The 26,795-nt window shown below is 36.7% G+C and overlaps 1 protein-coding gene across 1 annotated transcript; it reads right to left on the bottom strand.

Moving 5' to 3' along the window:
- Positions 1-125: 125 nt before the first annotated feature.
- Positions 126-26,356, bottom strand: tmeff1b (transmembrane protein with EGF-like and two follistatin-like domains 1b). The gene is made up of 10 exons (XM_067435020.1): positions 25,649-26,356; positions 11,876-11,985; positions 10,192-10,321; positions 8,571-8,597; positions 6,854-6,953; positions 5,470-5,618; positions 5,255-5,311; positions 2,527-2,647; positions 2,263-2,424; positions 126-921 (listed from the first exon to the last, which is right to left on the bottom strand). The coding sequence occupies exons 1-10, from the start codon at positions 25,800-25,802 to the stop codon at positions 846-848; spliced, it is 1,086 nt and encodes a 361-aa protein (XP_067291121.1). The 5' UTR covers positions 25,803-26,356; the 3' UTR covers positions 126-845.
- Positions 26,357-26,795: the final 439 nt, after the last annotated feature.

The following is a 26,795-nucleotide window of genomic DNA, read 5'->3' as shown; positions in this document are numbered from 1 at the left end:
AACTGCATTCTTATAATTAGATTACTCTGAGAGATTGTATTACTTAGGACAAGCCACATCTGAATGACTCAAGGTTTACCAATGAACTTTACACTGTGTGTATGTGTACAGGCAACAAAAATATCTAAGACTGAGAATTAAATTTTATTAAATCTACAGCACTGGACACAGTTTCACAGGTCATGCGATATGCAGTTCATAGAATTAAATTAATGTCAATAATGTTCATTTCAACATTAACAACACCGATAACATTAGAACATAAAAACTACAAACATTTCAACATTGATAAGATTAGCTAGTCAAACACGTTGCATTTCATTCTCTGGAATTCCCTTCAAAAAAAACCGTAAACGTCATCACTTCGTTGGCGCAGTTGTTCATGTCCAATTAAATTTGGTGTTCAGCTTGATTTGAGGAAATCAAAATCAAAGGGGGCAGTTAAAGACAGTTCAGAGTTAATATTTTCAGTAAAGAAGCACATTCCATGAACGTGGACGTCCATTTTTGTGGTACAGTTTGTGTGCCGAGAGTTACATTTAACAGTACGTAAAAAAATTAAATAAATAAAAAACTGGCACCACAACCTAAAGGAAAAATAAAAAACTTGACAAAAAAAGAGCTGGCTTTTATCATTCATTTGACAGTGTTTGCCACTGACATCAAGTACCTAAAATGTCCTGAAAACAAAAAAACAATAAGGCACCATCCAATAAAATAATGAAATGAAATGTAAAATCGAAAATAACCTTATTGTCCAGAGTTAAGAAAGCACAAAACAAAAAAGCACATTAAAACCGTAATCCACTTGGTACAAAAAGTATAAAAAATAAAATAAAAACAAGCTACATCATCCTTGAAGGGTTGTTTGATGAAAAGTTCTGCTTTTGCCGTCTTCCACGATTATTCTTAGGACATTTCCTGTAAAAACAAAACAAAGATATTACACAGAAAAACACATGCATGCCAACAAAAATCATATAAACAGAGTGTGACTGCAGTTACAAGAATATTAGTTAAACTGAGCATTATTTGGGGTAAAAATTAAACTCTTAAACTGGCATTAACTGGCTTTAAAAAAAAAAATACTGTTGTCTGAGGTCAACTAATGATGTCCGTGTGGTTTTTACAATCAAAAACATCATAACTAATAAGTAATAGGCTATTTTCTACAGTGCTTTTGAGGCTCTCTCCTGAACGCTGGGTTTTGATGGGCGTGCCGCACTGGAGACTCGGAAGTAACCGCCCACGGCTAGGATTGGAGAAGATTTGCATATTTAATGAGCTTCAGCTCCCCTGTTCAGTTCAGTTCAAATCAGGGAGGGATTTTGTTTTGAAAGCAGTCGGAATAATTCTCTGACGGGGATCAGTCTCGAAAACGTATTTATCAAACAAACACAATGATTTATCTCTCATCCACCCATAATTTATTGATTTTTTTATTACTTGGCCCACTCGATCGGTGGATATAAGCGCTACCACACACACACACGCACGCACGCACGCTCTTCAAACACAACGGAGATCACGAAAGGAATATTATTTCACTATTTAAGATTCACCGGCCTGCTAACATTTTGGTAGCCCGTCTGGAAAACACACAGCTACTACAGCCCCCGGGACGTTGGGCTTTGCAAGCCCTGGGAGTCTGATCCCGAATCGCAATGAACCAACAAATAAAGGATTCTCCATCCTGTGACAGCGTGCTGGTATGCTCTGTTAGACACTTACACATAATCGATACGATCTGCAACAGAATGCAATACTATCGCATATAAAAAACATGTTTTACTCACATAAGTGTGCTACACCATTCCTGTCGTATCCAATATAGAAGGCACAGCATTGTGTTTTAATCTCAATATGTCTGCAAATACAGTGTCGACCGGTATCTTGTTTCGGCTCGGTAATGCGATCAGTTTAGCTCCACGAGTCGGTGGGCAGGTCTACTGAAGCAGCTGTAGTACACATAGAGGCGGCGTTTCAACCTTTTTATACGTCACAGTTTCGTTTTCTGGGCCTGGTGTCTATAAAACTTTTCTTTGACTAACAAGGAAGTTTTCAGCTTTGAAACTTACAGGATATTCTTATATTACCATGACCTTTTATATGTCAAATGTTCAAGGGAAAGTTGATTTCTCAATTCATCACCCCTTTAAATGAGCTTTGATATTAAAAAAGTGCATTAATGCATGCTTTTGGAAGATGCTAACATTTTAATTTTCATCTACCAGTCCCTTGTTTGTTTCTTCCAGCACTCACCTGGTAATACACATGACCACTGCCACAATAATGGCGATCTGCACGGCTCCAATGATGGCAGCTATTAGCACATAATGAAGTTTCTGACCACTGGGGACCACATATAGGATGTTGAAGTCGGCGATTTCCTCACACTGGGTCCCCGTGTAACCTGAATCACACCTGTGGAAATACAAGAAACCATCTGAAGCTATTTTCCACGAAATTACATTTTTTAATGAACACCTGAACACAGTTCTGTGCAACCAAATACCAGACGCTCACCGGCAGGAGGCGATGCCGTAATTAAATTCACACTGGCCATGGACGCAGAAGTTGGCGTAGTCATCTGTGCAGGGAATGGGCATCCAGCCGTATCCTTTTCCATCACCGGCTTTTGCTGGGTCTAAAAATAGAACAACTACTTTTACTCCTCTATTGCTGAAAGTAATACATTCAAGTCCCAGATTTAGCTTTGTTTAAACTCAGATGCTAACTATCCAGTTGAGCAGTGCAGTTTATTTAGGGAATGTGACAGTCAGTTTGATGCATTTTACTTTAAGCTACTTTATTACAAACAGACACTATTCTAGATTAAAAGCAACACAATGAACATCCATAAATGTCCTCAGAGTTTATATTAATCATTTATAATATATTCATGTTTATATTAATCTCTGATCTTATATTATTTGAATTTGAATCAACTGAATTGACTTGATTTAAATATGTTGACTATAGCTACATAACTGCAATAACAACATGAATCTGTTCGTTTTTAGTGAATATGAGCTCAAAATTCTCACGGGTATACCAATTAAAAGTTTGGGGTCAGTTTGCATTTACAGGGTATATACAGCAATCCTTCAGTTAAATTTACTACTTTTTAATACCTTTTTTACTACCTTCAGAATATTTTTTTAAAACCATCACGACACTGAATTGCAAGTGTTAATCAGCGACCTTTCTATTATTCACACAGATTTTGACATATATAACATACAAAAAAAGAATATATTTAGAATCGACACCAGGAGGAAATCTGTTATAAGTTATCATTCAGACACAGTAAAATAGATCTCAACATTCACAAAGCATAAACTATAAATTAAATAGTTAATCCTTATTAAAGCTACAAAAGTTATTTAGTCAAGAGCAGCGAGTCATTTTCTCTGTTCCCTGACAGGAAGCTTTATTGGCTGCTGTCCCTTTAAGAGCAGACAGACACGCAGATCTCACTGTCTATATACTGTCTATGGATCGCGCCTCATTCTCTCACAACACTTTTTGTTCATTTTAGACTATATATAAATCTTTTAAGATTTGCTCTTATGAGGACAGTCGTTGAAGATATGCCTTGAAGCAAGTTTAAAATAAAACATAAGCCATGCAGCCACTTTCTGTTGAGCGCGCAGTGTTCTGAGATGATGCCGAACGACCGCTGAATATGACGTCAGCATCAAACATACGTTGAGACGGAGACGAAAGATCTTTGATTATGTGCCCAGATATGCTAAAGCCCATATCTAAACGACTAACGCGAACGCAGATAGAATTTCAATCAGAATAGGACACCTGATAGTCTGAAAAAATAATACCTAATTTGGAAAAAAATAATACCTCTGAGACCACATTTAACACGTTTAATGGCCTTAAATTTGACAATTTTGATTTATCACTTTTTAATACTTTTTAAAACCCCGCGGACACCCTGATTTAGTTTTTTTCAGCAAGGATGCATTAAATTGTTTAAAAGTAACGTGAAGTAAAGACATTTATATTGTTATAAAAGATAAATAAACTCTGTTCTTTTGATCTTTCTAAGAACCCTGAAAACAATATCACAATTTACATAAAAATATGAAGCAGCACAATGTTTTCAACACTGATAATAACAATGAGAATCAAATCATCATATTTGAATGATTTCTGAAGGATCACGTGACACTGAAGACTGGAGTAATGATGCTGAAAATTCAGATTTGATCACAGAAATAAATTACATTTTAAAATATATAGAATATAGAAAATTTAAAAATTGTATAATAATGTTTTGTTTATAATATTACTGTTTTTACTGTATTTTTGATCAAATAAATGCATCTTTGGTGAGTAGAAGAGACTTCTTTTAAAAAATATTTAAAAATTGTACTGACCTCCAAACGCCTCATATACATACATTTCACTATCAAATCAATTGCAAATGGATACAGATTTTTTTTCCCCTAATTAGATATTCTTCCCAATAAAATATTTCACATTATGAAAGTACAATTGTGAACGCTCTATCATACACCCAGCTCAATGCAAGTGTTTTTTGCTAATTTCAGCCCGACACAGTTATCATTTTCACTTCTAGTGCCACGTTGTTTAAATAGCAAATAAACTCGCGCCCATTTGTTCGCCCATGGGCTTCCTGGTCTGAAAACCAGGTGTGTTCAGGCACATTGTTGGCGATTTACTATTTTGAGGAAACTGAAAACAACTACATCATTGACCAACAAAAGCCTGGTTGACCAACCATTGACCTGGTTGACCACCATTGACTAACAAAGTCAAATAAGCGGTATTTTTGTGTTATTAAAGGGGTGTGTTAATAATATGCGCCTATAGGCGGGTGAACAACGCACATACACTCTGCTTATTACACACACAGGGATGCGCAGCAGCACAAATATGTTTAAATGTTAAAAATAAAAGCTTCCGCTCGCAAATTCCACCATATAAATAGTGAATCCGCCATGGTGCAAGTGAAACTGGCTTTTAAAGGGAATGGGAGATGAGACTTACTGGTTATTGCACATTACGTCCAAAACACACCCATGTCACACACACTCATTAAGAGACTAGAGTCAACCATTTGGACCTTGTGCCGGGTACACCAACAATTTTTCCATCGTTAAACTAGCAAAAGTTCATTTGGACATGCCCTAAGTGCATCTGTGCCGTGTGCTTCAGACCATGTGCTCAGAACGTTAAAATAAGACCCAAAGATGATTATAAATGTACTGACCAGTGAAATCTGGCTTGTAGGGAAGTCCAGCTTCAGTTTTCTTAGCTTTGTCTTTATCTGAGTGAAAACAAAACATACACGGGTTGACTCTGGTAGACAAACGATCATTAAAATTTTCACATAAATCAAATAAAGGAACTATGGGTTAAACAGTGAGTTATCTGAGACTGTCGTTGTGTTTTAGCTTCAGTGCTGTTACTGTGACGGGATCTGACCTGGGCATCTCCCTAAATGTTTCACATCGATCTGTTCCTGCTTCATACAGGATGCCTCTCGCACCAGGCAGGGGTTGTGGTAGGAGTTTCCGTCTGTGCCACACACTGGATTCTCATTGTGCCCACTGCAGTCGATTTTACACGAACAGCTGCAACAACAGACAGATTTAAATGCTTTGAAAAATTGTCCTATGAATTATTCAAAGGCATAAACACATTTTACTGGTACAACAAACACTTTGCCAGTAACAAATGCTTTTGTTAAAGCCCTGAATGCATTTTGGGATATCACAAAAAATATACATACATGCATAAACTATTGCATACATTTTGTGTGCAAAAACTTTGCCTCAACAGTGGATGTGATTTGATAACTGGACTAACCAGTGAACCAATCGCATTACACAGCATCTCAAATATTGGTTTGATCTTTCTGAAATGTCTGAGCCAAAGTCTGTCATCAGAATGATTTGGTTTAATTCCCTCCCAGAAGCGTTCCATGTAATTGCATTCACAAACACCAGGCATTCGAAGACAACATGACAGAGATTATTGCGTTTCGTCTGTGCGCTCAAGTCATTTACAGTATAGGTTAAAAGAGCCACAGTGGCTTCCACCATTGCAGAAACTTTCATTTTTATGACAAATATTTGTGCCATTTCCAAGGAACGATGACCATTTTGTTCTCTTGAACATTGGAAATTTTGCTTAATTTGCTAATGTTTTATAAGATGTTCTAAATTTGCTAAATATAATGTTAACATAGACAATGATATTAAATAACACTGATACCAATATGTTTCCTATCACGCCTGATAAAATGTTACTAAAAAGATCTCTCAGAGCTGCAGTTGTGCTCTATTGATCAGTTGTATTTTGGCCATACTGTATCACTTCTGCTGACACATGCTTGGACATGTCCTGTGCAATCGGCTCCCCCTGCTGGTTCATGTAATGTAACTCTAATAAGCTGTGAGTGTTTAAGAGCTGACACAGGAATATTTTTCCCTGGGCTCCTTGAAGCTCGTGTCCTTGGAAGCTACAGTGGCTCCTGGAGTTAGTCCATACCGTTCATTAGCGCTTGGCTTGAAAATGCAAAAGTAAAATGAACCAGGCAGAAAAACTTTTGATACAAAGACGTTTTGCAATGCTTCCTCGTCTCATGGGAGTAATGTTATTCCTTGGCTTTGATTATGCTGACTTCTTTCCAACATTCATGCTTTTATATTATACACAATGGCAGTTGTTTTCAATGTTGAAAAGAAAAAATTCATACATTAAAGTGCTGGCATGAAGTAACATGGGACTCATTAATTACTCCTGTGGGCTAAATTTGTCCAGACAACAGAAGTAGAAATAATAAAGAAATGAATGCGGCACGTACGAGTCCTCGTCTTCTGCATCTTCGTCACATTCAGCGCCGTACTTGCAGTTGCTGCATTTTGTGACTTTCTTGCCTGTATCTGTGCCTGATCCCTCATATTCTGTAAGTGATAACACAAATTAAATTACAATTATTTAAAAAAAAACAAAAAACTTCATTATAGCCAGATTTAGAAGAGAAACAGTTTGGAATATCTATTGTTTATTTATTTAAATTATATATTTTTTTGTATTTTAACTGTTCTTTAATAGTTTTCCTCATATTTGTCCTTCACATCAGGATTACTATTGTTAAATAAAACTATTAAAAACATTTCTGTGACTTGAAATCAATCTGAAATCATTTGGTTTTAAAACTTCATAAATCATAAATGTTACCTTGGTAATAAACTGAAATAAGCTTAAGTTGAATCACTACAATTATTAACTGGAAATAAATAAAAACTACAATAAAATACTTAAAGATTCAATTAATCCTAATTTAGCAATATAAAAAAATTATAATTGAGTAAAATATATGAAAAAAAATATGATATACACACACACATACATCATATTTTGTTTCATTTGAGTAATTTTATTAGTTTTTTATATTGCTAAATTAGGATGTGTGTGTGTGTGTATATGTATACACACACATATATATATATATATTTGAATTTTTTGTTTATATCTATATCTATCTATCTATATAATATATCTATATATCTATATCTATATATTACTACCAACTGACATGAATCAAAATATTGTAGTTAATTGACATGAGAAGTTTATAATAACTAAAACTATAATAAAACTAAAATAACATTGCGTCACAGCTTTCCACGGTGGTTATAAATCATATTTAACTGATCATTTAATTACTGATTTAATTAACAGAACTTTTGATTACTTGAAAATTAAAAGAAAAACAACAACATACATCTAAACAAAAATAGAAAAAAATGAAAGCATTTGGAAATGTCATTATTGGGGAAGGTCATTTTTGTTATAGAAAATTACAAATTGGACAAAGAAATAGAAAAATGACTGAAGGAAAAATTTCAGAGATTTCACACTATTTATTTATTTATTGAATATATACTTTTTATATATACTTTATATTTATATCTAATTATACATTTTTTAAGAAATATTATTATATAATAAATGATTATTATTATTACAAATACAGATATTCATATACTATAAAAGTCTGTAGGAGACAAGCTCAAAATAGAGAAATTCTGGACACTGAAAATGAGGAACGAGACTATTCTCTACCCTTTAAAGAAGAATGATGGTTTAAAAAAAAAAAAAAATTTGTAAGAGAATGACTCAAAATACTCAGCGGCATAGCATGCATTTCAGAAGTGGCCAGTGAGCGAGTACATACTCAACAGCACTTGAGCTGCGTTCCTGCAGCGGTCTGTAATTTGCTGTAATGACAGCTCTAGAGCGGCCCGTACACACAAGCCTTCATCTTTAAACCGAGCGCAGAGCGGGGTCACTCTTTTATCACAGAACTGGCAACTTCAGCATCATGGGGCTAAAAATAACCTCAGATGGCATGTTTTGGCTGATCTACAGAGGTCTGGAGTGATGGGACGTGACCCATTTCTGCCTCAATTTGAAGTCTGTAGGACAACATCCTAGAAATGACCAGGTTTCGATTTCCTTGATATTAGTGTGGCTGCTTTAGTCGTAAGAAATAATATTAAGAAAAGAAAACAAACCTCCATCTCCAGATCCCGAGCTGCTATCTGGAACAAACAAAAAAACAAGTAGGGAGGACTTATTATAAATTTCAATTTATAAACATTTGCAATGTCAAGAGTTCATACAGTGGTAGCAGCAGCAGCAGCGTATTGTCATAGTCCCTGTATGCATTATTAACATGCATATCAAATTATTATGAGCCATGACAGGTAATTTGCAGATAAAAAGAAATCATGAGATTAATTAGAGCTAAAAATAAAGGTTGTCATGTCTCAGATCACACTGCTCATTAGAGTCTGTAATATAAGCCTCTGCATATAAACAGGGTGTTAAAATAGAAGTTCTGCTCATTTAGACTTTTAGAAAAATCAATCTAACTGGCAAAGGCAGCAGTACATCTATTGTCCCTTGATGGCAATTTTGTCACCTGTGGCCTGCCAGAGGCCCTCAAATATATATTCTAAATAAAAAACAGATCACATGAAATTTTATTTAAATGAATATCTTAATAATTTGCATAATTCACAGTTTTTGTAAATCAATCATATTTCCATTTACAATTAAATATATAAAAATGTATTATATAAAATATATTTTTTTAATTAGGGTTAAAAAAAATAAGCAAAATGTCACAGATTTTTTTTTCTTCAAGTCCTAAGAATGTCCTAAGTACTAAGAATGTTTTATTAATATAAACCTCGCTATTCTGACTTTAGGTTATAATAACTCTCAAATGAATTGCAAGATACAAATTCACAACTGCCAGAAAGAAGTCTGAATTTGTAATTAATCGTTTTTTTGTTTTTTGTTTTTCAGTTTGGAAGCATTACTTTTTTTAATGTTTTTGAAAGAAGTCTCCTATGTTCATCAAGCCTGCATTTATTTGATCCAAAATGCTGAAAAATGTATGGATTGATTGAATGAATTCAGAATGAACAAGTCAAAAAGAACAACATTTATTCAAAATATAAATCTTTTGTAGCAATATAAGTCTTTACTATCCCTTTTTTAAAATCAATTTATCACATTTATCACACTTGCTGAATAAAAGTATTCATTTCTTTCAAAAAAGAAAGAAAACAAATTGCAGACCCAAAACGTTTTTTTCAACGGTAGTGTATATTTGTTACAGAAGATTTCTATTTTAAATAAATGCTGTTCTTTTTTTTCCTTTTTATTCATCAAAGAATCCTGAAAAAGTATAACAGGTTCCCAAAAAATATCAACATTGATGATAAAGTATCAAATCATCATTGATACATGATTACAATGATTTCTGAAGGATCATGTGACGCTAAAGACTGGAGTACTGATGCTGAAAATTCAGCTTTGATCACCGGAATAAATTATATTGTAATATATTGTTTTAAATTGTAATAATATATCACAATATTACTGTTTTATGTATTTTTATCAAATATGCTGGCTTGATGAGCATAAGAGTATGTGTGTATATATAATTTACACACCAGCCACCCCCAAAAATCCCCTCACAGACCAACGGCGATTGTTACAGCATCTTAAAGAAATGCTTGTGACTTGTGTTCTAATAAAATGAGCACAGTCAGTGTAATATGAACTAAGGCAGAAGATGTTCGGTTTTCATTTCAGGAAGTGGAGGAGACAGTCTAGACTCACCAGGATAGCAGGGGCCCTCAGAGGCCAGAAAGATGGGTCTCTGCTGGGTACAGGCTGCTTGTTTCAGATAGCACTCGTTCTGGTAGGTGTCTCCGTTTGTACCGCACACGGGGACGTAGTTCTTTGAACACTGCGGCAAACACGATACATGAGACGCTTCTCAGATACATCAAGACATTTGGTGGTTTTGAGGAGCTGGATGCAGTATTGAGTTGAGCCACTTCTGGTGTGATTTTTCCACATTAATATGCTTTTGATGGCTCACTGATCAATGGAGGGGGGGTGGCAAATGCAAGCTTTGATTCAACCTTATAATGTGAGAGATTATTCTGAAGCACAATCACAGGAAAAAAAATGATTCAATGATTTTTCTCTAAGAGTTGACAGAAGCCATTAAACCAGCAATAAGTCCACGATAGGCTCTGAATTAAGTCCTGTTCACACCAAGAACGATGATTATAATCATAGGTAAAAAAAAGGCTCTAAAGGCCAATTCACTCCAAAGACGATAAAGATAAAGATATAGTTCTAAAAATACTTTAGCTCTTAAAGGTCCCGTTCTTCGCGTGTTTTCGAAGCTTTGATTATGTTTACAGTGTGCAATATAACATGAGTTCATGTTTCGCGTGTAAAAAAACACAGTATTTTTCACACAATTTACTTATCTGTACAGCGCTGTTTCCTCTGTCCTAAAAACGGCCTGATGATTTCCTTGTTCTATGAAGTCCCTCCTTCAGAAACACGTAACGAGTTCTGATTGGGCCAGCGCTCTGATTTGGACAGCAGCTTAGCGCACTTTGCCCGGAAAGGTCCCGCCTCTTACCATAACGGGGAGATGCAAGCGCTGAATGCGCGCTCTTCTCCACATGGGAGAGCAACAAGACCACGCCCCCTATTTTGCGTGTTCTTGTGGGCGGAGGGTTAGTCGACAAACGGTTCTAGTGACGTCATTACATCCCTGCACTTCCTGCTGTAGTCCAAACCGGCCGTTCGCTGTAGGCTTTGAAAGGGAACTTTGCAAAGAAACGAAATAACAACATATAGTGATGAGCCGATTTCAAAACAAAGTTTCGAACGGTTATAAATCAGCGTATTGAGATTCGGATCGCGTGTCAAACTGCTGAAATCACCTGACTTTGGCGATCTGAATCATGAATCGATACGCTGATTCATAACCGTTCCAAGCTTTGTTTTGAAATCGGCCCATCACTATACAAGTCGTTATTTCGTTTTTTTTTTCGTGCACAAAAAACTATTCTTGTGGCTTCATAAAATGATTGTAGTGCCGCTGTAGTGAGATGGGCTTTGTGACGCTACTTTAGTGCCTTTATGGGTCTTGAGAGGAAAGGACATTGGTGTCAATGAAGGCCTTTCTGAGCCGTCGGATTTCAACAAAAATATCTTCATTTGTGTTCTGAAGATGAACGGAGGTCTTACAGGTGTCGAACGACATTAGGGTAAGTAATTTGAGATTATTTTTTTGGGGGGGTGAACTAACCCTTTACTTATAAAATGTTAATTTTTTTGGTCGCCAGTGGAGAGCTCAGCAAAAATATCACTTGCAAATTAATATTTTAATATTACTGTTTTAGTCGCAGTCTGGAGCCTTGATTTACAATATTGATGTTTTATAAAAACAATAAACAGCATTACTAAATAATAATAAAAGAAGTAAAGTGCGTACCTGAAACTGACATACACATTTGATGTCAGCGCCATTGTTTTGACAGATCCCGTTGAAACGACATGTGGTGGCGTCGCACACACGCAGGTCGCTCTTCTTCTCTGACAAATCTGACGAGAGACAACAGGCTTATTCAACACCAAACACTGACAAACTTTTGGTCTTGATCATTTTGCAAGATATTAAAACATTTTGACTTGCATGCTTTTCAATCTTCTTATAGCATAAAAAGCTGCACTTTTACATTCAGTGAAAATGCATGATCATCACTTACTGTCAAGTGCAGTTCAGGTCATGCTAAAGAAAAATTGTACCACTAACCTATGCTGTCTTACACTTTAAAAAACTTTTTCCCCCTATGATTATATTTTATCTCACCTAGTCAAGACTGGACTGTTTCCTGCACAGAATAAAAAAATGAAAAAGGTAATTGCAACTTTTTTTATTTCACAATAATTCGCAATTGTGTTTATATCGCACAATTCTGTGGGGGGGGGGGGATAGCTTGAAATAGCAAGTTATAAAGTCTGAATTGTGCAATATTATGACAGCTTCTTCCCTTCTTTCCGCCACTGATTAAAAAATAATAAAGGGTATTTGTGACTTTTTATCTTGCAATTCTGACTCTTTTTTTTCATATTTGCGAGTCTATATATAACTTCTTTTTTTGCAGAATTGTGAGATATACACTTGCAAATACGATGGAGGAAAAAAAGTCGTAATTCTGAAGAAAAAAAATTATATATATATATATATATATATATATATATATATATATATATATATATATATATATATATATATTTATTTTTATTTTTTTATTTATTTTTTTTATAATTTAATTCCATGGCGGAAACAATCTACAATATAAACTTGCAATTGCAAGGAAAAAAGTCTGGATTGTGGGATTACCTTTCCGATTGCGAGTTTATATCTTGCAAATCTGACTTTATTTCTTAGAATTGTGAGATATAAACCCACACTTGTGAGTTATAAAGTCTGAATTATGGGATTTATCCTCGCAATTGTGCTTCCATAAGACTGCCTCTATAGTCCCCTTTAAAATAGGAGCTCAGCAGATGGCTAACAAATGTCGGTGTGTTTAATGAGTCAGTGTGGTTATACTGTGTTAATGAGGGTCCATATGAATGTTCATCCATACAGCCTACCATAAACCAACCTTCTATACTGGGACCAGGAAGTTAATTTAAAGTTCTAGCCCAGGATCAGCTTCATCAACCCATTTTCAAAGATGTGAACCACTCATCTAAAATCAGACTGCTGGTAGAAAGCAGCTGTAAAAAGCATGTGTCCAACAGCTGTCAACAGTCAAATGTCATTCATATTTCAGACCACTAGCTGTGAGTATGAAGCCTATTAATATTAACAGAAATTAAGCTAGGCTAGAACCTCCATCTGACACACAGCTGACAAAACCTGAGACAGGACTAAAGAAACAGTTCACCCAAAAATGTACTCTCCCTCATGTCGTTCTTTCTTCTGTGGAACATGAATATATTATGAAAAATGCCTCTGTTTGTTTGTCTATACAATGAAAGTCACTAAGGGTTGTTTTGGACTCAATTGACTTTAATTATTTGGCCCAAAACTTTAAAAATATCTTCTTTTGTGCTCCACAGAAAAAAGAAAGATTTCAGGGGTTCTTAACCACCCATGATAACACTATATCAAAATAAATTCAGTATTTGAAAAAAATCAATTGTGCATTATAGTTAATGAGTGTCAACCGTAAGTGTTGCACGGATGTTCAGAATCTTTTCATTTGACTTAATTCTTAGTTTTTAAAATAGCTCTATAAAAACAAAGATTTTTATAGCAATCCAGATATCCTTTAACAACAATTCTCACTGTTATCCCAGAATATGAATGAAGATTTCATTTAAATTAAGAACAAAGCACCCCAACACAGGTCACTGGCCATGCAAATGAAGGGCACCGGGCAGCCGTAACCCTTGTGTAAATCCAAGCAGATGAGACGAGGCGTAAGACAGCCCGGTAATGAGGAGCAGACACTTAAAGCCACTACAGACGCTTGCTGGCGTGCGGCCGAGCCGTGCATGCATTTGCAAAATGGCACAAATGCTGCGGCCACAGAAACCCAGCCAAGTGGTTTTGGAGAGAGGAAGTGTTTCAGATAAAACCAATGCACAGACTTTAGACAAGTGAAGTTTGGAAGAGCAGCTTGAGAAGTTAATTAATAAGGCTGTTTAAATCACATGAAAGGTTAATCTGTGGAGGTGCTAAAGTGCTGTGATAAGTGATGTGTTGGTCTGGCACCTGTGGGAATAGAGCAAATGCTAATAAGTTCACTGTCAAAATGAGCTGGATTTCATAGCTTGAGCACAGTTATGCCTTTACAGGGATAAAAGTAACTGCATAGACTCTTTAGACGAGGACAATGGGACATCTGAGAGATAATAAAATTGTGATACTTAGATATACACCAAGGACCGATATATATATATGTATGCACAGTGAATAAAATGCAAACTGTTGCGAGAAATGTAGAGAAAACCACCCTGGCAGATCTAGGCAGGTGGTGCTGGGGAAGGTGGAGGACTAGGAAAATGCCCAATGCACAGCTTTAAGAGAACCAATCAGCTGCTCTGAAGAGTTTCATGACTGAACTGTTTATATATCATTAAAAAAAAAAGTATTTCCATTGAACATGTCTACAAAACATGGCTTCAGAATATTAGTTGTCCATAAAATGTATTAGAATCACAAACAACAACAACATGGTATTAAAAAATGTATTGTACAAAATCCAAAAATGATATCTGATGATGATATCTTGGTAAAACTTTACAATAAGTTTCCATTTCTTAACATTAGTTAATTACATTAGATCTAATAAACACATGTGATTACTTTACTTGATGTTTATGTTCACAGACAACCGACTGTGTTTATGTGAACTTTGTGTGTTTTTGACAGTGTAAGAGCAATAAGACGTGAAAGAGAACATAGTTTAAAACTCATGGGAGGATTCGGATGTGTGCAGAAGTCAGAGAGTTTAGACTTATATGACGCATGCTAGGGCTGTGCGATATTGAAGAAAAACGCGATATTGAATATCTTGTTAAATAATGCGATATTCGATATGCAATACGATATTGCTATTAGTGTGTAAAATCTATTTATATTATATTAAAAAACTATATTTAAAAACCAAGAATGATATTATTTATGTGTTTCACATTTTTTTCTGGGAAAATAAAGCATTGCTACAACTTCTGAAAGTGACTAGCAGTGTTTCAGCAAAAATGAATGTCACAAATCTGACAATATAATTTTGAAATCAATGTAAACAAACTAAAAAAATGTAATGGTATTTAAAATACCAAAAACTCTTTGCTTGACTTGGTAATGTATAGTTATATCAACCGAAAACTGAACATCAAGTACATCCAGGTAAACAAAAACTTATGAACTAGGGGTGGACGATTATTTTTGTTATTTTAATTTATCTTTGTTATTTAAAATAAGAACTAAAAACAGTAGTCTTCGTGTGAATATACACTGTGTATAGACAGCGCCAGGTTTACTGTATTTGCCGCCTGTCACTTTAAGAGCTAATGCACGGATCCTATTGACACACATTTGGCTTCTTTCCCAAACTGATATCATTAACTTAAAGCATAACCAACTGGGTTTACATGAATACTCATCAAGACAGCCATTTTGACATAACTGTGTGTGTATATTCACAATGTTGAAGTAGCCTATTAAAATCATTCAGATATTGCGTGCCATTGCAATATGCATATTGCGATATGCAGATTTGCAATATTTCGATAATTTCGATATATTGCACAGCCCTAACGCATGCAGATAATAAACTTTCATGATGTATCTAAGAATCCCATAGACTGTAAAAAAATATGGACGTAGTGTCCGTGACGTCACCCATAGGATTCTGATAAGCCGTTCTGAAGCTTAAAGTATGGGCGAGCTGGGCGTTGCCATCTTGTGAGCGAGTCATCGCGTGTCACTCCCGGATAACAGAAAATGAGCAAAAAGGCGGGATGTGCGCAGAGCTGAGGTGATGCAATGACTATAGACAGCAGATAAATGGCTATCCACTTGTAACCACGCCCTTAATTCTGCAGAACTTTAAGGCTTTATATAACATAAACGAATGAGTTATAAAAAAATTCACCCCCCTCAGAGTTGTCATGAAGATCAAAATTAGCCTTATAAGCCAAAACCACAATTTGTACCAGGCTGTAAACATGTTTTTTTCTCCTTTAAAGTTGAGAATTTTAACATGGGGCTCAATGAGATTCTGCTCCCTTCTGGAGCCGGTCCCTAGTGGCCAGTTGAGGAATTGCAGTTTACATTACTTCTGTATTGGCTTCAAGAGAGATCGCGGGAGGTTGCCGCTTGGAGAATCCATGTATTCGAGGCACGGGCTGTAGGCTCCGCCCGCTTTTCGGCAGCAGCTCATTTGCATTTAAAGACACCTGCACGAAAACACTGGAGAAACTTGAGACTTATATTGCACCTTGTAAAAAGGGGTGTAATAGGTCCCTCTTGATAAAAATACCACAGCAAAAACAAACTTGACTAATTCATATACATTTCAAACATTATTAAAGACAAGTAAACAGCAATAAAATAAGCAAATGAGCAATTGCACAAATATATACAGCTAAACTTTTTTGTCAATGCCAACAGATTTTGCCACAGTGTATGTTCCATTTCCCACATATAAGTTCCATAGCAGGATAAGGTATATTTAAGGTTGTTGTGAAAAATGCTCTAAATGATCTGCTGTCAGTCCAAAAATACACCACTGTACTGACTTAACAATCTACTATTCATGCTAGTCTATTTCACCAATACAAAACAAGTTCCTTGTGTTAAGCTCAGTGTGATGTGCAATGACAAATACACCAACTTATAAGGCCTAACCTTCACAGCAAACCTCATTCAACTTCTTCCTTAATGGGACATTCCTTAAACGTCCCTCATCCGAACTGACCCATTTCCAAGTGTACATCTCCAAACAAACACAAAGCACAATGTGTGTGGGGCAGAAGTGGGGCAGAGGGGAGACCCAGATCTCACACAGCGCAAAGATAATCAGAGCAGCGACAGAAATCAATGCCATTTGAAAGATAAGGACATCAGTTCATTGCCTGTAGCCAAACAGCTCAAGACCAGTCGATACTCATCTCCTCAATGGGTCAATAGACCCCGCAAAGTGTCCCTTATTAAAAAGGAGGAAGCTGTGACGTTATAGCTCAACTTGGGCCCTCTTTCCTATCTCAAGGACTATTTAACTGAATCCTATAATTGCTTTGCACTTTGTTCAGCAGTTCATAACATTTTACACATTGAAGATATTTTTAAAAGAAGTGTCTTATAAATATGAGTCTAAAGCTACGTTCACACTGCAAGCCTTAGTCCTCAATTCTGATTTAATGCTCAGATTCGATGTGTTTGGTTTATAACCGTTCACATTTTTGTTTTAAATGTAGCCAATATCAGATTCCAGTGTGAACAGATCATGGCCCTGAACTGACCCGCATGCACAAAATAAAGCTAAAAGACATCACACAATCATACAGAAGTAAACACTAAAAACATTAAAGTAAGTGATTATGTGTTTATTAATAGCGTGATCTGCAATGAAAGCCAGCAAATTTATGCACAGGAAATATAAAAACAAAGATGAGGATGCAAAAAAGAGCAGTTTTTAAACACTTCTGATTCAAGCCCTCATGTTATGCTTGTATATAGAGCTGTCACTATAATATTAATACGTTTTGAAACATCACTGTCCACTGTTTACCTTTTGCAACTGTCTTGATAACTCTGGGTACTGTAAACGGGTCAGTTACATCAATTTTTAAGTTAAGAAAATCAAGGTTTAAGTAAGCACAACTGGCAGATTTTTATTTTGTACTAGTATGTTTTAATTAAGCTTAACTTAAAATATATGAGTAGGCTAACGCAGAAATTTTACTTAAAATTATAATGTAACCGCAACTTAAATATTTTTAGTAAAAACTTACAAAATTCAGTCAATTAATCTTGCTAATTGATAACACAATGCTTTGACAGCATTAAAGGTGCACTATGTAGTATTTTTGCAGTAAAATATCCAAAAACCACTAGGCCGGTGTTATATATTTTGTTCAGTTGAGTACCTACAATATCCCAGATGTTTCCAACTATTTGTAAATTGTGAGAAAATTGCTATTTTAACTAAGGGCCGGGACGTTTCAGCATTGCGTTTGAGGGAGTCGCCTGTCAATTGCGTCATATCTGCGTTACCCTCGGTTTCGGCTTTTATTTGGCAGGAGCGCTTTACTCTTACAGTGTGAACAAGTGAACGCACGGAGTAAAGTCATAACATCGTTTTAAACACACTTAAATGTATCTAATATGATAAACAGAGCTACATTACCTCAAAATCATAACCGGAAGAGCGGATCAGTGCAGGCGCCCGGCGACTGTGTCCCGTCCCGTTATAATAAAAGTCCCGGTATTCGCAAGGCGAGTATTTGTTTAACAATCGCTCCAGCAGCCGTGCTCAGGATCACAACACTCGGTCCTGCTCTGCTTTACACTACAGTAACGTTAATAACCGTATGCATGAATGTGATTTCTGCCCGAGTCCTATTTTCCACCGGCTGTGAGGTGAAGACCACATCTCCCAAGATGCTGTGCTCACACTTTGCGTCATCAAACTACGCCTTTGTTTTGAATAGGCGCCCTCAAGTGGACGGAAAGGTGCATAGCGCACCTTTAAGTATAGCAATTGCTGAATGAGCACAGCAATACAGAATATTCAATATAGAAAATAAATCTTCCATAAAAACAATTTTTTTTAAACTTAATTTTAGCATTTACTCTCACTTTCGAGAACTATGGCAAAGCATGCTTGGAAATAGAAATCACAAGTCTGTTTCAGTTAAATTTAAGTTTGTCTTAATTAAAAGAAACAAGTTAATAAAACTTTTTTTATATATACTTAAAATGTGTTAGTTTTGTGAACTCAAAAGATAAATAAAGTTTTACATACTGATAATTTGTTTAATGTGTGACTCCCATAAACACAGAATTGTGATCAATGTTGCTCTAGAGTGAAATAAAAGACGCACAAATTCCGGCATGATTGTTTGTTCAAACTGAGGTCGCATTGCACAACATCGGACCTGTATCAGATTTAGGACCTATGGAAGTGGCCCAAATCGGAATAGAAAAGATCAGATTTCATGTGGTTTGTCATGGCAAAAACAGATCTGACATATGGATGTGGGTCACATTTACCTGCAGTCTGAACGTAGCCTAAAGGGAGCTAAATTTGCTCTTATGCAAATGCAACTTTGATGACTCTGTTTTACCAGCAACATAAACCAGCTTGTACCAGTATGGAAATGTAAGTGTCTTTTCAGCAGGGGATTCTTGTAGAGTCCAGCACTGTGAAAGCAGACCCAGTTTGCTCTTTATCAGCATAAAAGCACAGCATGTGGAAACAATAAGGTCAACACATAACTTTACATATAATCATAGATGGGTATACTGTATATATACACACACTGAGTCTCAATCTCCTCCATCTTATCTTTTTAAGATAGATAATACCCCCTTTTACCCAATTTTAGACATATAAGTCACAAAACCACACATTAACAACGTAGTTCCGATTCTAACTTTAGATACTCAAGTTAATATGCTTTAAGAAGAATAAAGTAACCTTATCTCTCAGAGTGTGCGCTCCGGGCTGTGCTTTAATTGCACAACTGTAAACTGCTGTGAGGGTCGAGAGCATTATACGGGTTTTCTGCATTCTGTAGTGCCTCTTTGCCTCCGGCATATTAGGGACACACACACACACATACAAAAAGACAATACATGTATTAAGAAGAAAAGAAAGACTGTAGAGGACAGGCAATGAAGAAATTGATGGGTGATGGGTATAGCTAAAGGATAGAGACACTTAAAACTACTTCAAAGAAGTAAAATGTATATCGTGACCAGGAATGCATTGCTTGAGAGTTGTGGTAAACATCCTAAAAAGAGAGTACACGACTAGAGCTTTTTGCTGTTAATGGCTACCAACCAGAATCCACCGCAGTCGAGATGTCCTGTTATAATTAGTCTAGTCGGGTCTTTGAGATCAAACAAGCCGTGATACAGATCTCTGTGTCTAAGGCAGTGAGATCAAAGACTCAAAGGTATGAAGCCATCAGCCATTACTGTACAACGTTCGTGCGGTCTAGTGGTTAGGAACCACTGCGGCTTTGATCTGCAAGTAACATTAACTTAGTTTGATAAACTTTGTTCAACCTCGATTTTGCAGTCAATTACCTAGAGGGATACATCGTCTAACATCCTAAAAGTATTCCACTGCAATCCCAACAAGTCTTTTGGTAAGACTACCACAATTATCCCAGAACCATCAGTATAACTGGAGGAAGAAACCGTTTTTTCATTGAGATCTTCTGAAGTGCACAAGGAAAACTTAGTCTTGAGTTTAACCATCAAAGTGATGGTATAACTACAGACGGTAAAGGAAACAAAGGGCTACCAGCATGGTCCATTTGGCAGTGTCTTTGGGTGGGAGTAATTGTGGTTTATGTGGGCTGGACCTCTTTGAAGGCACCATCTGTGACGGGCTTCCTTAAAATAATTGCCTCTTAATTATACGCCAGTGTGGAACTGACAGAATCCACAAGCGTGTCATCGGAGTTAAACATTTTAGGACCAAAACACACCTTGATGGTATGACGGAAAATGTTACATGGCAGAAACACTAAATTCAGGTAAATAAAAAGCTACATACAAGAATGTGTTACATGAGCTCATCCAAAAAGTTTGTTTTAAAATGTTCATTCTTATCCCAGCCTAATATACAAAGACAGATGCAAGTAAACCATTATTCTACGTTTTTAAAGATTTGTGAAAGCATTCTGACCAGCCCAACATAGCAAAACTGACTCAACCAGTGGTGTGAGTTGAAGGCGGCGACATCTGCTTGTCTGACCAATGGCAAAAGGGGAGTGTTTGGGAAACCTGACTGAAAATAACCATTCTTTCTGTGACTCCAGTGGCGCCCAAATGACACTAAGCCTTTAAACCAGCCAAATAAATAAACATATTTGAGTCTACTAAGCATAGCACGATATTTCAGTATCTAAAACAAAAGCAACCATGGACTTTCTATCCCAGCATAATATACACACTTACAAAGACAAATCTAAGGAAACTATTATTTAACATTTTTGAAACATTTCTTAAAGCATTCGGACCAACACTGTCTCATCCAGTGGTGTGAGTTTGTAGGCGGGGCTATGTGTTTGTCTGACCAATAGCAGAAGGGGACTGTTTGGGAAAACAATTATTTGTGACTCAAGTGGTGCAGAAATGCCACATTTAGCCTTTAAACCAGCTAAACAATTAAAGAATGTTAAGCTTTATCTCCTAAAATGAAAAAACTAATTTTTTCTAAGCAGCATAATATTTCGCCATCTAAAGCAGAAGCCACCTAGGATGCGCTAAAGTGCATGACAGCATGCAGGGTGAACATATTGCCTTAAATGGGTTCGCAAGCACCCGCTGCATCCACACACATGCATTATGCAAAGCTTTGCTATACCGCTTCCCTCTGGTCGACCCCTCGCCCTGTCACGGTGGACGCCATTGATTTCAGACCTATGGGATACGGGGAAGCTATGTGCATAAAGCATCTCCCTCGCACTGGAGTGATTTAGAGGCCGTTTGTCTGTTCAATGGAAAGCCATTAAATTGACTGATGAGTATAAGAGTTGGGTTTTCATATCCAGCCTTGCTTTAGAACCCCATCCTTGAATACAAAACGCTGGTTGCATGTCAATTGATATTCTCTCAGATGTGTGAGCTTTGTGTTGTGAGCAATGCGTGTCTCAAGAGCAGTCAGGAAATGAGCTGAAGACTACTTAAAGAAATCATACTATGTAGAGCTATGAGCCAGCGCGACTGTCCAGATCAGACAAAGATAAGGGCTCCGATTGATAAGTGCACAGGATGTACTCAACAGTAAATGCTATTTAAAACACATTATCTAATGACCTTATCTAAAATTCAAATGGGTTATTCAAAGAACAATAGATTGGATAGAGATTAGATTGGCCTACACTTAACGTGAACAACTAACATTTCAGTTCTCTTGCTGAGGTCAGAGATTGTGATTTCATTTTGGGTCACAAAAGTACAATGATATATGCATGCACCTCAACATAAAAATATTATATTTAATAATAATGATAATTATATATATATATACACACACACACACTTATACAATTCTCTAAGAAAAAACATGGAGTAAAGTATGCATTAAAAAAAAGTGTTTACACTTAGAAGGTTTTTCTTTTGTGTTTTTCGCGTACAGATGAACATTGTCAAAATGATTCCCGTTCAAACAGATTCACAAAAACAATTAAAAATGTTGTATTCTGCTGCCAGGCCACTAGTTGGCGATGTCACTTTGGGCCCTATCATACACTTGGTGCAATGCGGCACCATGTTTTTTGCTAGTTTTAGCCTGACGCAGTTATCATTTCCACATCCAGCGCCACATTGTTTAAATAGCAAATGCATTTGCTCCCATTTGTTCCCCCATGGACGTGCTGGTCTGAAAACCAGATGTTCAGCCGCATTGTTCAGGCACGCCATTCACCAAATGAGCTGGTCTAAAGCCAATGCCGCAATATTTTTTGATTATTTTAAGGGCTTGTCAGTTAATATGCGCCTATAGGCGGGTGTACAACGCACGTACACTCTGCTTGTTACACACACAGGGATGCGCAGCAGCACACAAACATGTTTGTATATTAAAAATAAAAGGATTCTCTGGAGAAGCGTTCAGTTTTTCCACTCGCAAATTCCGCCATGTAAATGGTGAATCAGCCATGGGGCAAGCACAACTGGCTTTTAAAGAGAAGAGGAGATGAGACTCTGATTGGATTATTGCACGTTACGCCCAAAAACACACCCATGACTCATTAAGAGACGAGGGACAACCCTTTTGGACCATGCTCTGGGCGCGCCGACAGCAAACGTGGATTCTGATTCAAAGTGCACCTGCGCTTCAGACCATGCGTTCAGAACGTTAAAATAGTGCCCTTTGTAAATAAAACTATGCGCTTAAAGACATGAATGCGCATGATGTCACCTCTCTCACAAATTTGTGTTTTTGTAGTTTACATGGAGCCAATAACGGTAGTTTTTTTTAAAGCGTGCATTTTCAGGCCCCCACAACGCTGTTGTCGTGTTAATGAATGGCCAAAATGCATACAAAGTTTTCAGTTTTTAGATAAAAATGTTGTCATGTAAACGGCCCCTAAATTATGTCGCACTAAAGGCCAAAGTATCCTTTTTTACGCGTACGCGAGGGTCGGCTTAGAGTGTGTGTGACACCAATTTCGTTATTAGAACAGAACGCGCACTGCTGATTTTTGTACTTTGTACGTGCAGGCCACATATGCGTATTTCATTTTTTGTGCAGTATTTACATGGGTTGTAACTTGTGGCGAGAGATTGCTCTAAACTGCACATCCATCACCTGTGTATGTGTATGAGTCAAAAGAAGTATACTTTGCAAGGGAGGCTGTTCATCTGTGGGCTTAAGCCTGAAGTGGTGAGCTACAGGTCTTGAAAGTATCTTGACCAGCAAAAACAATAATAAATGCAAATAACAACAAAACACAACTGAAAATCATATTTAGAAAAAAAGTGGCTTATAAAATGTCAAAAGAATAAGAAAACACTTACTAATTAACTACAATATTTTGATTCATGTCAGTTGATATATCTATCTATCTATCTATCTATCTATCTATCTATCTATCTATCTATCTATCTATCTATCTATCTATCTATCTATCTATCTATCTATCTATCTATATATATATATATATATATATAATATTTGGCCCAGTGTTTTTTGTCAATCTGGTTAATTACACTTCTACGTTATTGCAAATTTGTAAATTTTCCTATTCCACTCATGTCAGGTCAATACTTTTGGGCTTATGCAGATGCTGGTAATGTTATAATTTTTGCACAAAAGTATATTTTGTTACTTCAGTACAATAAACAATGTTGATAATGTGTTACATCACAAATGCAATGTAAAAATGAGATTACTGAGGCAAAACCACTGCTCTAAATCAGGTAAAAAATGTTATATAATCTAAAATATGAGGGTGAAATAATTATGCTGTCACTTATCATTTACTAATGAGTAAAAGCAAGAAATGATAGCAAGCTCAAATATTGATTTACTGAGATCCAAGATCAAATTCCAGGAACATCATCAATACAGAAATCATAGCTGGGGTTATAATATATAATGACTAGAATGACAATTTAATGCACTTTTTGAGGTTTGCAAAATGACCAACTTGACCTTTAATAAAAGAAACACCATTAATGCAGCGGTCAAAAATAGGCTGTCTAATGAATTAGAGACACTAGGAGAAGGGCATCAATGAAGGCTGCTATTTCTGGTTGTGGTCAGTACTATCCAACTGCTGAGGGCAATTCTGATGCCCCTGAGACTCGCTCCATTGTGTTCCTGCCTTTTACAAAACCAGCCCGGCGCTTATGCAGGACGGCCACTGATTAAACCACTGTTGCCTGGAGCTTTGAATCTGAAAACACTGGCGCACAATGGCCGCTATTGTCAGCTGCTTTTCCTTCTATTAATTCTAGGTGACAAAAAGGGTGTCAGGATTTTAAAAAGAAAGACAGCCAGGGAAAAAAAGCCCATCTGGAGAGTTTACATTATGACCCAAAAGACGGAGATGAGCATTATGTTAAAAGGTTACATTTTAAACGGCAGCTTATTTTGCATGCAGTCAGTGTGTAAAAAGTCATCAGGTGAGAGAGAGCATAGCCGAGTCAACAGTTTGTAAAAATGTCAACAAGGCCATTAATAACCAATTATATCCATAACTCTACTAACAAACAAGCGCATGCATTATCCTACAACCTAAAATCACTAAATAGTGCAATTCAACTATCATGACAGGGCACTATTCTTGGATATGGTTGGAAACATCAATAATCCAATCCACAGGACAATGAACGCATGTTTCTAAAGGTCTGCAAGGACGTATATAAGACAATAAATAAGATCACAACACCATGCAAGGCTTTTCAAACAGGCACTGAGCCTGAGAGCCCCCCATCGGTCACCATACGGGACAGTACAGAGAGCGGGGCTCACTGTTGCCTTCCCAATCCGTAAGCAGGATTAACATGTGGCTTAAAACATTACAATTAGCCTATCTTTGCCCACAGAGAAAGAAAGAACATACACACAGCTATAAAAAAGCCAAGCAGAATCCCGTTTATTAAACCAGTTTCCCTAGTTTATGAGAATTTGGTCACCACAGACCCCTGATGAGAGTGATGTTATAGGGTGGGGTTCACGCTTTCCTTTATACTGTCTCACCTGATCTGGTGCATCAAAAGATGGATGCCTGCCTTCAGCCCATTCAAACCCATTCAAATAGTTCACATATGTACACTAATCAAAATAGCCCCATGCATCCGTTTATTTGACAGGAACACATCGGTAGTTTCATTTAGCATCCCTACTCTGCCTGCATCTCGTAAGCCTCCAGAGAGGCCATGCTTGAATCTCCATCTTCAAGATGCACACAGCAAATGTGCAATATCTGCAACAAAGATACAAGTGAGCATGCATTTTCCCCATGCAAAATATTAAATAGGCTAGTGAATGCATACCTAAACAGCCTTTTCCTTTGCCGGACACACAGTCGGCGTTCTGTGGGTGGGATGACTGGACGGATCCCAGCGCTGGGCTGATGATGATGGTCAGCAAGCAGAACACAGATAGTTCTGGACCGGTCCTCCTTAACAGCCCGGTGCCCGCCGACATGATGTATCTGTAGCTCCTCTTCTACCTGTTAAATAAATGTACCGGGGAACAAAAGAGGAGCAGTCTGTGGATGATGCGGAAAATATTCCCTTTTAAAACGGGTTTGTGTCCCAGAAAGGCCGACTGAGCCTTGTGAGCATCACTCCGGTTAAAAACAGCCTTGCATTTCGATCAGCGCGAGCTCATTTGCACGGATTCGCTGCTGTTGTGTGTGTTTGCATGAGCTCGTGCGCGTCTCAGTAGAAGCTCGCGGATGCCTCTCGTTCTGTCTTTGTGTGCATCTCTCGCGCGTCTGTTTTACTAGGTGTGAGGAAAAGCCGACGCGTATCGCTTGTTTTGCGCCCTTTAAAAAGCGTTCGCTCTCCGTTCTCTTTGCAAGCCTTTCGTTTCGGGGCAATATCGCGAATCTCCTTGACCAAAATCCCAACAACAAAGGGTCGGCACGGATGGGTTGTAGTCACGTGACTCCTGAACCACCTCCCCCAATTCCCGGAGGAAATGCAGGACCCCTGAAAATCTGCAAGCTTACAGTTGGGTCATTATTAGTATGCAGTTCAGTTCATTTTCCACCGGCAATCATATGGTGTGTGTGTGTGTGTGTACGTACTTGTGAAATTAGTTGTATTAGGCTAATATTAATTATTTTATTTTTCATTTGATGTTTCCACAGCAGTGTTATTAGTATCATTGCCTATTATAATTTTAAATTAATATTTATGAATACTATTTTATTTAAACATGTTCCGTTTTAATTAGTAATTTTCACAAAAAAGATTTTATTTGTTTAATGTTGTTTGAAATTAATGTTTCAATTTGTATGTACTTTATTTTATTTCTATTATTGTTAATTATATTTTAATTAATGAAACAATACAATATTTTTAATATTAGCATGATAATAACAAAAAATAAACAAAATAAACAAAAAATAAATATGTATTAATTAACATGAAATAACTGAACATGAAATAAAAATGAGCAATACATTTGTTA

The sequence above is a fragment of the Pseudorasbora parva genome, chromosome 24, assembly GCF_024679245.1.
Source record: "Pseudorasbora parva isolate DD20220531a chromosome 24, ASM2467924v1, whole genome shotgun sequence".
NCBI classification, from domain to species: Eukaryota; Metazoa; Chordata; class Actinopteri; order Cypriniformes; family Gobionidae; genus Pseudorasbora; species Pseudorasbora parva.
The sequence above is the reverse complement of the archived record's forward strand: the minus strand, read 5'-3'. Positions and strand labels throughout refer to the sequence as shown.